Source organism: Onychomys torridus, chromosome 5 (genome assembly GCF_903995425.1).
Source record: "Onychomys torridus chromosome 5, mOncTor1.1, whole genome shotgun sequence".
Classification (NCBI taxonomy): Eukaryota; Metazoa; Chordata; class Mammalia; order Rodentia; family Cricetidae; genus Onychomys; species Onychomys torridus.
Genome location: NC_050447.1, coordinates 131,951,830 through 131,964,274, shown reverse-complemented (window position 1 = coordinate 131,964,274; position 12,445 = coordinate 131,951,830). Strand labels below are relative to the sequence as shown.

At 42.0% G+C, this 12,445-nt stretch overlaps 1 protein-coding gene across 8 annotated transcripts in view; it reads right to left on the bottom strand.

Moving 5' to 3' along the window:
- The window catches only part of Ntrk2 (neurotrophic receptor tyrosine kinase 2), a 337,894-nt gene that overhangs the window by 262,782 nt on the left and 62,667 nt on the right, over positions 1–12,445 (bottom strand). For 7 of the 8 annotated variants that reach the window (XM_036187682.1, XM_036187683.1, XM_036187681.1 and 4 more), the window contains 3 exons: positions 10,870–10,905; positions 7,920–8,017; positions 3,833–3,932 (listed from right to left, as the gene is read on the bottom strand). In XM_036187682.1, coding sequence (XP_036043575.1) covers positions 3,833–3,932; positions 7,920–8,017; positions 10,870–10,905 — 234 coding nt within the window. Of the gene's footprint in view, positions 1–1,946; positions 2,421–3,832; positions 3,933–7,919; positions 8,018–10,869; positions 10,906–12,445 lie in introns of those variants that run through there. The other variant, XM_036187687.1, reaches the window with a different exon arrangement.

Here is a 12,445-nt window from a genome sequence, read left to right as displayed (position 1 = left end):
TAACCTATCAGACATTAGCAACAAGATGCTTCAACTATAGTAAACAAGCAACAGTGAAAAAATTCTAGATTAATGGCAAAATAGGAGCCACCAGCTGATACCTCTTCCAGCTTCAGGTCTGAGTGAAAACACAAGCCCCAAAGCCACATATTCAAAGGCAGCAATTGAAGATGTTACTACACAGAGTTGAAAAGCAAAGTACATCCTCCAAACTTAGAGACAACTGTTCCAAAGCCAGGTGCCCCAAGACAGGACCTGTCCAGATGACTTCTTGCCAATGACCTTCAATTATCTCAATTAAAGGAAATTAGAAACAGTGGGGTTTGTCCCTTTCAGAAACTAGGAAAAACCCAGAGTCCCCCTTTAGCCATTCACCTGTGAGTAGTTATCATCCAAATATTAAGTTCTTACCAATTAACAGCTTACACTGGATGAAGCTGGCAGTTCTCTCAAACCATTCAATTAATATTTATTGAGTACCAACTGAACGAGGCACTAAGTAAAGCAGACAGACAGAGCTGACACTCAGTACCCTCCTATGCTGGGCTGTGCTACCAGCAATCTGCTTCCCCTGAGTGACAGAGCATCGGGCCAATGAAGCTCAATCCTTCAGCTCTATCTCCAAAGACAGCACCAGAGCTCTCTGGTTGAATTTCCCCACTTAACTCCCCGAATACAATGTAGAGCTCATCTCCTATGGAAGCAACGTCAGAAATCACATTTGGGTCATCATAAGGCTTGTTCTTTCCCTGCATTCAGCTACAGTGTGGCAACTAGAGGTTTCTGGTTTGTATTACCCCAGGTTCTTCAAATCAACAGTATTAAACCATTAGTTCATAATTTGAAAGCTTGTGCCACAAATTGAGATAGTTGACATGCAAGATAAACCATATCCCCTCAAAGTTCCTATATTAGAAGAACAATGGTCAGTGTGGTAGTGTTGAAAGGTGGCATAGAATGTTTAAGAGATAGGGTGTAGTGGGTGGTGGCTAGGTCACTGGGGTGCTGCCCTTGGAAGGAGTTAATATTGGCTTTGCAGGGTGAGTTAGTTCATAGGAGAGAAAAATGTGATAAAAGAGGAAGATTAGTCCCCTGCCCTTTGGCTTCTTGACTAAACATGTCATTTCATATCTCTCTGTTGTTCTACCTTCCTTTGGATGACAAGGGAAGAGAGAGGCCTCACCTCAGGAGAGGTGGTGGTGTACTGTTCAGGCTTTCAGACTTCCAAACTGTGAGCTGAAGACTTCATTCTTATATACAGCCCCCAGATTCAGGTATTTAGTTCTTTCTTAATAGCCATGAAAAATGAAGACAGCCCTGAATGCCTAAAGGTGAGCTGGCAGCCATCCGGTCTTGATTTGTTCCTAAGATGGGGAATATATTGGGGTTTAAACCTCACCAAAAATTAAGGGTATAAATTTCATTGTGCAATAGCCCACTTGCAAACTAGCCGTTGGTCCCTCTCTGAGTCCACACTTCTGGCCAAGGCTATGAAGTTTCTTCTATTGCTCCTAAAAAACCATGACTGGCAACTGGCACATTGTCTGATTATTTCAGGAGTATAATGTTTGCATAGTCTTCCCATTTTAGGACATATGTTTTGAGCATAATACTCACTCTAATAGCATTGAAAGTGCATTAACACATTAATTTTTAAACACCACTTTATGTTCAGTTTTGTTTGAGCTTGATACATGAGCCCCATCTTAATTTCTAGATCCCAAAAGATGATGGACTCAGCATCTACCTTGTTAAGCAATAACTTCAGATCAGGTCTGTTTGTGCATACCATTCCACAGATTGATACATCAATGAAAGCAGAAATAAAATAAAACCCTAGCTGCTCCCACAAGGAACACAAGCCTTTGAGACATTGTCAGTGTACTTTTTATTTATGTTTAGGAGTAAGAGAGAAAAACACACCTATAGCTGTGACTGCTGGAAGATGTCATTGACTGCCCTGGTCAAGAACAAGCAACTTCTTCCTCTCAATTCATTAACAATACCCTCGCATTGTGCTCAGAAAATGCATGCATTTGGTGGTAATCACCCAAAGTATCCATTTAAAATACCGTCTGCTCTCAGTTCTGGGGTCACAGTATGCAATCCAGCCTTCTTAGAAATGAACATCTGCCTTTTCTCCTCCTACTGTTGCTCTACTGAGAAAAATAGGTCGCCATTTACAGGTACTTCTCTTCAGTGTGCTGTTCCTGGACAGCATCAGGACGACTTCCCAGACTACACTCCAGCATTCCCAGCACTGTTAATGAGCTTCCAGAAGGGCCTGGACATATTCTTTCTCAGAAGAATCCACAGATGAAACCCCTCGAGTCAAATCCTTCAAGAGAGGAGCCTCAGCCTCAAGAGGCCGCTACTCTCCAGAGCAAGCTGTGCTTGGGGGTCACGCACTCAAAACATTCCTAGGAAATAAAGCACCCAGTAAGGCTGAGAAACATAAATGCTCATGGTGGATACCCGGCATGTGGACAGCAGACAGCTAGTCTAGCCTGGTGGCTTGGGGAGAAATGGCCATTTAGTTTGCATGGCAACCCAACACTGTCATACTGGGAGAGAGATGTGGAAGCTCACATTCATGACCAGGACTAATGATTCTCACGGCTTGGGCATTAATTTCGGGCATGAACAGCCCCTGAAAAGTGTTCAGATACCAGTTTTCTCACTCACACAGACCAGGCTACCTCAGAACTCTAGGGGAGCCCTGTAATCCTTGATTCCCTGTGAGTTTCTGGCACCTGCTTAGGCTGAAAAGCCACTTTGCAATGCCTCCATCCACGCAGTCCACCCCTTCTCCCAAGTCTCATCACTTACTGGAGTAAAGGGGCTTTTCTCCCAAGGAAGCATCAAAGATCCACATACTAAGAGATGGAAGGGTTTTATTGCATTTTACTTTATGTCTGAATAGATAACAACTGAGAATCTCTATCATGGTGACCAAAGGAATGAGGGGGAGAAAACAGCAGAAAAGATCATCTATCGTAGGCCCATGTACACTGGGCCAAGATACTGCTGCTTAAGCATCCCTTTCCAAGTGACAAGCAGGGTCAGAGTCATTCCCACTGAGCACACAGGTAAAACACCCACAGACCCCATCCTCCACCAAGTCCTCTTTACAGTTTTCCCTCCTAGGCACTCACAGTACTGAGCTGTCAGAGACCACACAAAATATGATAATCTCATAGCAGCCAATCCATAGGCTTAAACACCACAGCAAATGCTTCAAAGTTACAGGGACTCTTCACTTTCATATAAAAGCATTTATACCCCCAAACACAATTCATTGGCCTAAAGACTATCAGTTATCTGCTCATGGCAACAGCGTTCTCAGCCCTGAGAATTTTCCCACTTAAATAAAAACCAGTCCATGCACAAGCTCACTGTACCATGGTGGCTTTCTTATCTGACAGTGTTAATTTTCCCAAGAGAATACAGGAAAGCAATAGCAAAAGAAATCAGGTGGCAGAAGTCTTAGAACCTCAATAGAAAGGAGCACATGTGCCATGGCTGTAGTACCACCCTGCCCCTGTGCCTCACCTGACCACAACAGGAACATTTGAGCGCTGTCCCATGCCTACACTGCTGAGCTAGTACATACTCAAGAAACCAGTCCATGCTTCCTGGGACAAGTGGGCAGTGTTGAGCAATCACGACTTAGTTCTGTCTTGATTTGTAGTATTATACCTTTGTTGCTGTTCTCCCAACTTAAAAACCAGTTATCATAAATCCAGCCACTTCCTCCTTTAGTGATGATTAGCATTAGTCATGAGCCAAAAATGAGTCCACTTAAGAAGAAAATAAGCATGGCTCTGCTTACCTTTCATGCCAAACTTGGAATGTCTCGCCAACTTGAGCAGAAGCAGCATCACCAGCAGACAAAATCCCACCACAGACGCAATCACCACCACAGCGTAGACCTGGAAAGAGAATGAGGCTGTGACAACCTTGCACATCGTTCCCTGTACTCAGATGACAGTGGAGAGCATGGCAGTTAACACTTCCTGAACATTTATTACTATGATGCCTACTCTACAGAGGATGAAGCATGTTACACTTATAAACAGACCTCGAACTGATACCACATGAATAACCCTATCTATGACTACCTCTACCTATCCATCCATCCATCTAGAGACATAGGAGCAAAGGAAAGGGGAAGGAGAGGAAAGGGTGATGGATGTAAAAATATTAATATTTTTATGTTAGTGAAAATACAGTAGGTTTGATTTTATTATTCTCATTACTTTTATACATGCTTAAAAGTTGTTCCTGGAGAATACCCTTCTTAAGTTAGTGCCATGGCTTGTAGGAGCCAGGGCATGCTGGAAACAGGGTGGTGGTTTGCAGTATGTCCAGCTGGAGATAGACATCACTGATCCTTTTATCTACACTTTTCTGTGTGGATATTACAGGCCAGAAAAGGACTTTTCATGTTTAAAAAAATAGAATTACAAGTTGAGTTATGCAAGGGGGAAGAGCAGCTGTGGGAATGCTGTCACAATTCTAAGACAGAGACGACAATGAAAAGTATTCACTGCCACCACTGCACCTCTGGGTACATTATGATCATCCTGTACTTGAAGGACATAGTGACATTGTAGAAACAACGATGTGACAGTGTGACACACTGGGTATCGCCTTTAGGTTTTGCTCAGCCCAAGTGTCCTAGCTGGCTTTCTGATGCTGTCACATGACTAAAAGCAACCCAGGAAGAAAGGGTTTATTTCATCTTACAATTTACAGCCCATCATCAAAGGAAGCCAGGCAGGAGCCTGAGGCAGGAACCGTGTGGAGGAACACTGCTTACTGTCTTGTTCCCCATGGCTTCATCATTTTGCTTTCCTATACCTCCCAGAACCACCCACCAACATGGCTCCACCCACAATTAATCCACATCAATCATCAATCAAGAAAATGCCCCACAGACATGCCCCCAGGGCCAATCAGATGGAGGCAATCCTTCAATTGAGGGTCTGTCTTTCCAGGTGATGCTAGTTTGTGTCAGGAGAGAAACATTAACCGGCCCATCAAGGTTTGGGTATTGGCAAACTTCTGTTATACTCTGACAGATGGAACAAACTTAGACTCTGCCAGGCACAGAGCCTCTGTAGCAAGAACTCAGCTCTGCAGTGTAAGTTGAAAGCAGCCATAGAAGATGTGAAAACAAATTTACAAGGTCATATTCTAATAAAGCTTTATTCATTAAAATCTGATGCTGCACTTTGACAGTGCTTACCAACTTTTCCCTCTAAGGTAATCATTAATACTCCTTACCAAATTGATCTTGGCTCCTATTTCTCTGGAAAATGCACTCCCTGCCTTCCTTGTGGTTAGGTGCATTCTCAACACTAGTTGAGACTGGTTTTAAGGAAGGGTGGAGAATGTCCTTGCCAATCAGAGGTCTTAGTCAAAGGCCATGCTTATCAACAAAGTGATGAGTGCTGTCAATCAAAGACTCTTGGCCACTTGAGGTTTTGATGGGGGTGGGGAGCTGGGGCGGTCCTACAAGCATTTAGTGGATAAAAGCCAGGAGTCTGCTAGCCATCTACCATGGCCAGGAAAGAGTCCCTAGAGTCACTCAGCCCCAAAGCCAACAGTGTCAAGGCTGAGAAACCCTGCTCCACCTGCCTCCACCCCACTGTGAGGAAAATCAACTCTCCAAAGGGCAGCTGTGTGTCAGCCAGGTCCTAAAGTCAGGGCAAAGCTAAAGAGACTCCCAGCAATCCATATAATGAAGCATGAGAGACATCTTTGTGGTGTTTAGCCACTAAGATGTGGGGATGTTTGTTACTTCAGCATAGCATATGCTGACACTGCAGACTATAGATATTTTAGAGCTGAATTCTCCCTGAGTGTGAAATTCAGATGTGCCCCTCTGCTTCTCATAATCGTCATGTTTAATAGCTCTCTGCCTTGTGGGTTGTATAATCCTCAGTGAGTTCATGCAGACAATGAATTAAGAACAGTAGCTAGGACAGTACATAACACAATAGTTAAGATAAATGATGATACTACCAAAACTAAAACTCATAAAAATGTAAATAAACATCCCAAGGTCACATAGCTTGGAACTGAACCAGTCTGTCCAGCTATTTAAAAAACTATAATTTATTCACAACCAAGTATATGGTTCACAATGAAGGCAGGAAAATAAAGACTGAAGGCTAATCCCTCCACAGTGTCACTGGTGTCAGATAAGAACAGCATTAAGTGAGTCACAAAGCTCCAAAAGGGCACTGGCAATGGCAGCATCGTGCAAGACTCTGATAAGGGACCCTTCTGCCACTTTAGTGCTTTTTGGCTCTCCCAGAGACAACCTCAGCAAAACTCTGGGTATAGAGTTAGCCTCACCAGCCTACATGTACTCAGAGTGACAACAGTTCCCTCGTGACTGGTGGTGGACAACCTTGTTCTAACCAAATCCATCTCCTTCGAAGATGTCCAACATATGCACACTGCATGAACTACTCATGTGTTGGTTGATCACTAGCCTTCTTACTCATATGAAACACCGTCATGGCAGCACAGAACTTGTGTTCAAGTTGTCCTTATTCTATTTAATAGTGACTACAAGGAAAAAAACTGATATTGTGTTGTTATAATTGTTAAATTTTTTATTAGTGTTTTTAATCTCTTACCATGCCTAATTTGTAAATCAAACTTTATTATGGATATTATAAGGAAAAGCACTGCCAAGCTCCAAAACCACCTGAAACTTCAAGCATCTGCTGGAGGTTTTAGAGCATGTCCTCTTCAGTGAAAAAAGTGGCTACTGGGCCGGCAAGGTGACTCGGGGGGGGGGGGGGGGGGGGGGTAAAAATGATTGCTTCCTGAAAACATGATGACATGTGTTTGAACCTTGGAACCACAGTAGAAATTGGTCCTCTGACCTACAATACACACTGGGGCACGTGCATACTCAAACACACACACACACACACATACACTACACAACTTTATTTAACATACAAATAAAATATCACATTCCAATACAAATAAAGTATCACCACATCCCCCCCCCTTTATTCTAAGTGATCAAATGCATTACCCTGGCATAACAAGAGTGATGCCAGAGTGAATCAGTTGCAGAACTTGCTACTTGCCTCCCTTCTAAATTGTTTCAGTTCTTGTTGTTTGCCAAATGATTTCCTATTTCACCCTTTGAAAAACTTGGTAGTGTACCTAAGACACCTAAGCAGAGTGAGTATGCTAACTGCTGTGTGTGGTTGACTCATGATGTTCAAATTGTAACACCGGCCTTCAATTCCAGCACCACATCAGGTGGTTTAGCACTGGGAAGTCTTACTCTCTCTTCTGGCCTCCATTTTCTCCTGGCCTTTTCAGGTATACATTCACACAGCCATAGAAATAAAATTAACATAAGGTTCTGAGGATGGAGGAAGAAGACGTGAGTCCAGTTCCCAGCACCCAGATGGCCACAAACAACCTTCTGTAACTCCAGTCCAGAGGAACTGAGGATCTTACGCCCTCTTCTGGTCTCCTCTGGCACTGCACACACACAGTGCACAACTACACACTCAAAGCACCCATACACATAAAATTTTTTGTTTGTTTGTTTATTTGTTTTTGGAGCTGAGGATCGAACCCAAGGCCTTGTGCTTGCTAAGCAAACACTCTACCACTGAACTAAATTCCCAACCCCTAAAATTTTAAAAAATCAGAAAAATTAAATATGTGGTGCACTACCAGAAAAGCCCATGTCAGAGGCCACATGATCTCTATGTCACTGTTTCTGGGTCTTTCTAGTAGACCCTCCAATCTTCGATGGCCTGCTCACATCTGAATGATAACCATGTCTTATGGAGACAGTGGCAATTCCTCCAGCATCTGAGCATCCAGAATTGTCAGAACCAACCCAGGAGGCAGCTATTTACCCCACTCACCGAGAGATGCTCCGGGTTGGTTTCACCAGCAACATCTGTGGAAGGGGCTTCATTGCTTTTGTTTGTAGTCTCCCTGATGTCAGCTGCTGCGGTCCAGTCTTCAGGTAGAGGCGAGAGAAAGAGGAAGACTGTGAAGCCATTGGCTGCTGACATACACAGGGCCACAGTGAGACCCAGCACACGGCAAGACAGATCCAGAGAGTCCTAATCACTGGCAGGACAGCCTGGCTATGCAGGAATGTGGCTGGCTGCTCAGTTCAATGAACCGTGGGGATGGAACTGCACAAAACCAACATGGTGTCCAGTTTCCATCTCTCCATCGCTGTTCGGCTGGCCATTCTAAACCACTTTAAGATTTCTCCTTTGCTCTTGGGGAAGCATCCCTTTATTAATGCCATCTCTAAAACAACCAAGAAAGGGAGCCATGGACATTTTTCACATGAAAATCTTTGGAGGGCAGATCTGACTGTCAGTTTTAAAGCTGAGAAATATCAGCTGGAGAGTGAAATGATGAGGCTTAGGCCACATGGAAAGAAGCAGTCAGAGCCACACACTAACCCAGATTATAAGAAAACACTTTAGCTCAGTGGTAGAGCACTTGCCTAGCAAGCGCAAGGCCCTGGGTTCAATTCTCAGCTCAAAAACATGTAAAAAAAAAAAAAAAAAAAAAAAAGAAAGAAAGAAAGAAAGAAAGAAAACGCTGATTTCTGAGCAGGGGCATCTCATTGGAGAATAGGACGAGGGCTTAAGATGCAACCTGGTGTGAGCATCAGTGTAGAACTTGGGTCCACAAAGGCATTTTTAGAAGAGCACAGAAACACCAATATTCTATAATGAATAAGCCAACAATAATTAGTCAAAGAGATGTGTCTTCATTGCCATAAATCTCAAAGTCAGTTGGCATGTTCTAGATCAGTTTTAGTTTACATGGACTAGGTGACTAACTTTCATGGGTAATCAAAGTATTTGTTCTTAATTTTACCCAGAACGGAAAATTCTTAGCAAACCAACTGCAGACATGCTTCTTGTAAGTATCTGTGTTTCAGCTCTAACTAAGAACAGTGCCCCTCATTTTCATCCGGCAAAAGACATTTCATTAACTCAGCCCCAGTCTAATTCCCCTTGGTAGGATCATCGTGCTGGCTTTAGGGCAAACAATTAAAATTATATTTTTATTAACAGCTTGTTCCTTTGAATGTGAGTGAAGAAAATAACAGAAAAGCACTTATTTTCTTTGTTTGTTGTTATATTCTTAATGCCAAAACTCACATTTTAACAATGTTTATTTGGAATATCTTAAAACTCACTGATTTCAAACATAAGCACACATCATTTATTTACTAATTTTTCTTTGTAGTATGGCCAAATGGCCAGATAAAATTTAGACCATTTTAAATGTCTTTAGTTTAAACCATGACATCTTAGCCAAAATGCCCAAGTAGGAGCTGAGGCCACTGAGAAGGTGACATTTTTAAAGTTTTAAAGTTCTGAAAAATTCAAAACATAATTTTAAACTGTAAAAAAAAAAAATCACTGTTCAAACCTCATGCTGTATGGGGTAATCTGAGACAGTTTTTCTTTCTTTCTTTTTTTTTTTTTTTTTTTTTTTGAGCTGATGATCGAACCCAGGGCCTTGCGCTTGCTAGGCAAGTGCTCTACCACTGAGCTAAATCCCCAAACTGCCATGTTTTTCTTAAACTCCTTGCATGTCGAATTAAAAAAAAAACATATTCAAATCACCTGCACAAGAATTAATCCACCCACAACTTGGACGAAATATAGATTAGCATGCATACACAGAGAAAGGCAACATGATTCCCAGTGAAAATTAGCTGGAGTTAAATACACATATAATAAGCATATGATGGTCTATAGCTCATCCAATGGAGATCTTCTTTGCAAAGTACACACTGAATATGATCATTGTTTATATAAGGGCATGCTATAGTCCCAAACAGGAATGTAAGTAAAAAGTTAAAGAACAAAGGACTTTTAAAAATATAACATTCTAACTAATCTAATTTTAATCATTTTTAATTTGAGTCCCAATCTTGAAACAAAGTCTGTCACTTCTCTAAATCCAGAGGCTTTGTGATCACAGTGGTGGTCTGGGAATCTGCACTAAAGAGTTTTTATACCCACCAATCAAAGCATCCTTGGCACTTAGTCAAAAAGTAAAGTAGAGATGAGCACCTAAGCACCATTCATACAACTTTTGGATTTCTCCTTTTCCACGTTCCTAAAAGGACTTCCTTTTTTTTTTTTTTTTTTTTTTTTTTTAGGATTTTAAGCCCCTCCACTCCCAGGGAAACAACTAGCCTGCCCTCCAGGGAAGGGTCCAGTAAGTCAAGACTATGTAATCCTGCTTCTCAGTAAGGAAGGTTAGATGGACCATGGCTGGGTCAGTCCCTCTGAAGCTTCAGCTCACACCACAGAGGAAACCAGCCCCCAGCAAAGCTGGTCAGTGGATGGTAAAATGTGGAGCAGAGACAGTGAGTCTTGACAACACAGTCCAGTGGCTGGCTGAGCTGCCCCACACAAGCCCTCCCTCTTTAAAGCTCTGTCCATGAGCGGCCTTCTACATTACACAAGAAACAATTTCATATGTGTTTCCTGTCATGGCCTGAAGGTGATCCACCTCCCTTCCCTTGGTTATCATGGCTTTTAAACAGGTAATTAGTTCCCAATTACGGAAACAAAGTGTCTGTAAGAGCAGAATGGATTTACTACTTCCAAGAAGAGAGCCTGGCAGAGAAAGTGCTATTTACAGGCACTGCAAGTACCAAGGGGAGAGAGCCATCAATACTGGTGATACTTGAGATGTTATTTTGGCCCATGTAGCACTTAAAAATGTGTATTTAACTCAGCTTACAGGTCTTCTTTTAGCTGATTTATTTCATTATACACCAACATTTTGAAAAAATACAGAGTGAAGAAACATGATAGCTACCTTCATAGAGATCTTCAGGATAATTTGGGTTTGTCTCTGAAAAGCAAAGGACATTAAAGAGTTGTAAGTATACATTTCAGAGTTAAACACTGCTTAGCTTTACTAAGTAAAATATATTACCTATACCCTGAAGTTTTTATAGCCAGATAGACTGTCTTGAAGAACAAGTACATAAGAGCTGAGGTTCTGACCTCCCTATAGATAAAGCTCTCTCCTCCTTCCTCCAATTCCATACCACAAAATCAAAAACGTGAGAAAACACTTTGGAAAATATTAGTCCATTCTGACCATTCCTCCTGCACTATTTCCAGTATACAGTTGGCTATGTTAACCATAGTTTGGCTATGTTTATTTCAAAGGTGGTAATTTTCATAGCACTTCTATTGTTCTCTGATGTTCAGGGGTTACTGTCAGGTCATATATCCTAGAACCATTTCCATCTGGGTCATGTCATCAGCTTTGTTTTCCACCCTCCTCTCCAGACAAGGACAAGTCTAGAGTTTCTTTGTCCTAACAACACAGAAACATAAAATATATTCCCCAACCAAAGTCATTGACTAGTATAAGATTAGAAATAAATTTTCTAGCACATATAAATACAAACATATAACAGATTTATCATTTGCACGGCTGTGAAATCACCAATTTGATGAGAATATCTGTGAGCACAGCTACCTGGGTCTGTAAGAAAGTGAGCTTGGAAATACACTTCATCCTAACATTTAAGTGATTGCAAAATTAGTCCCCTCAGTGCCTCCTTACACTTTTAGTCTCTGCCTATCAACAGGGAAACTTCCAGCCATAAAGCTTACTCAGTTTTCATTTCACTTTTGAGCCTCTAGCAGAAAAATAATATCAAAACAAAGTGAGAAATGCCAGTTTTCAGTTCACGAGTTCCCCAGTGAATAATAACTAAGGCTGGTCTAAGTGAATAACCAAGTGAAAACGACCCTAATGTTCAGATTCGAGTTGTAGCATTCTTCAGTCAGAGAATTTGTTTTCCAGAGGAGAAATTAAATGGGTGGCTATGTGCTTCAAGTCAAGGGTGCTGCCTTTGGCCAACAGTGCACCTTTCTATGCACCTGTCACTGGAGTCTGTGTGAGCAGCAATACCCACAAATGCACAGCATACAACCCCTGCAGCCACCTATGACCACACTGTGTTACTTAACATAAAATCAATCATTCAAGAAAATTTCAATTACATTTGATGACTTTTACCACTGCCAATATCATTTTGAAATAGTTTTGAAATATACTGTGAAAATACCTCTCCTTAGAATTACAATACCATGTACAGGGGCTTGTGGGCTGCCCTGTGGGCAGTCTGGGGACCATCTGGCAACTTGAGCAGTGAGAACTCCCAGAGTTGCACCTCCTGAGGTCATTTGTAAGACATCCACTGACCCTCTTGAGCCTTTTCCCTTTGGAGAAACTTCACACCAAATGCTGTCCTCCACAGTGATGCTTTTGACTCCCTGCTGGGGAGAAGTTCCACAGCTCCAAAGGAGCAAGTCATCTTTCAAGCTGCTCCTCCAGCTATTTTCTCAGATCCTACACCCTTTGCTGCCTTCTC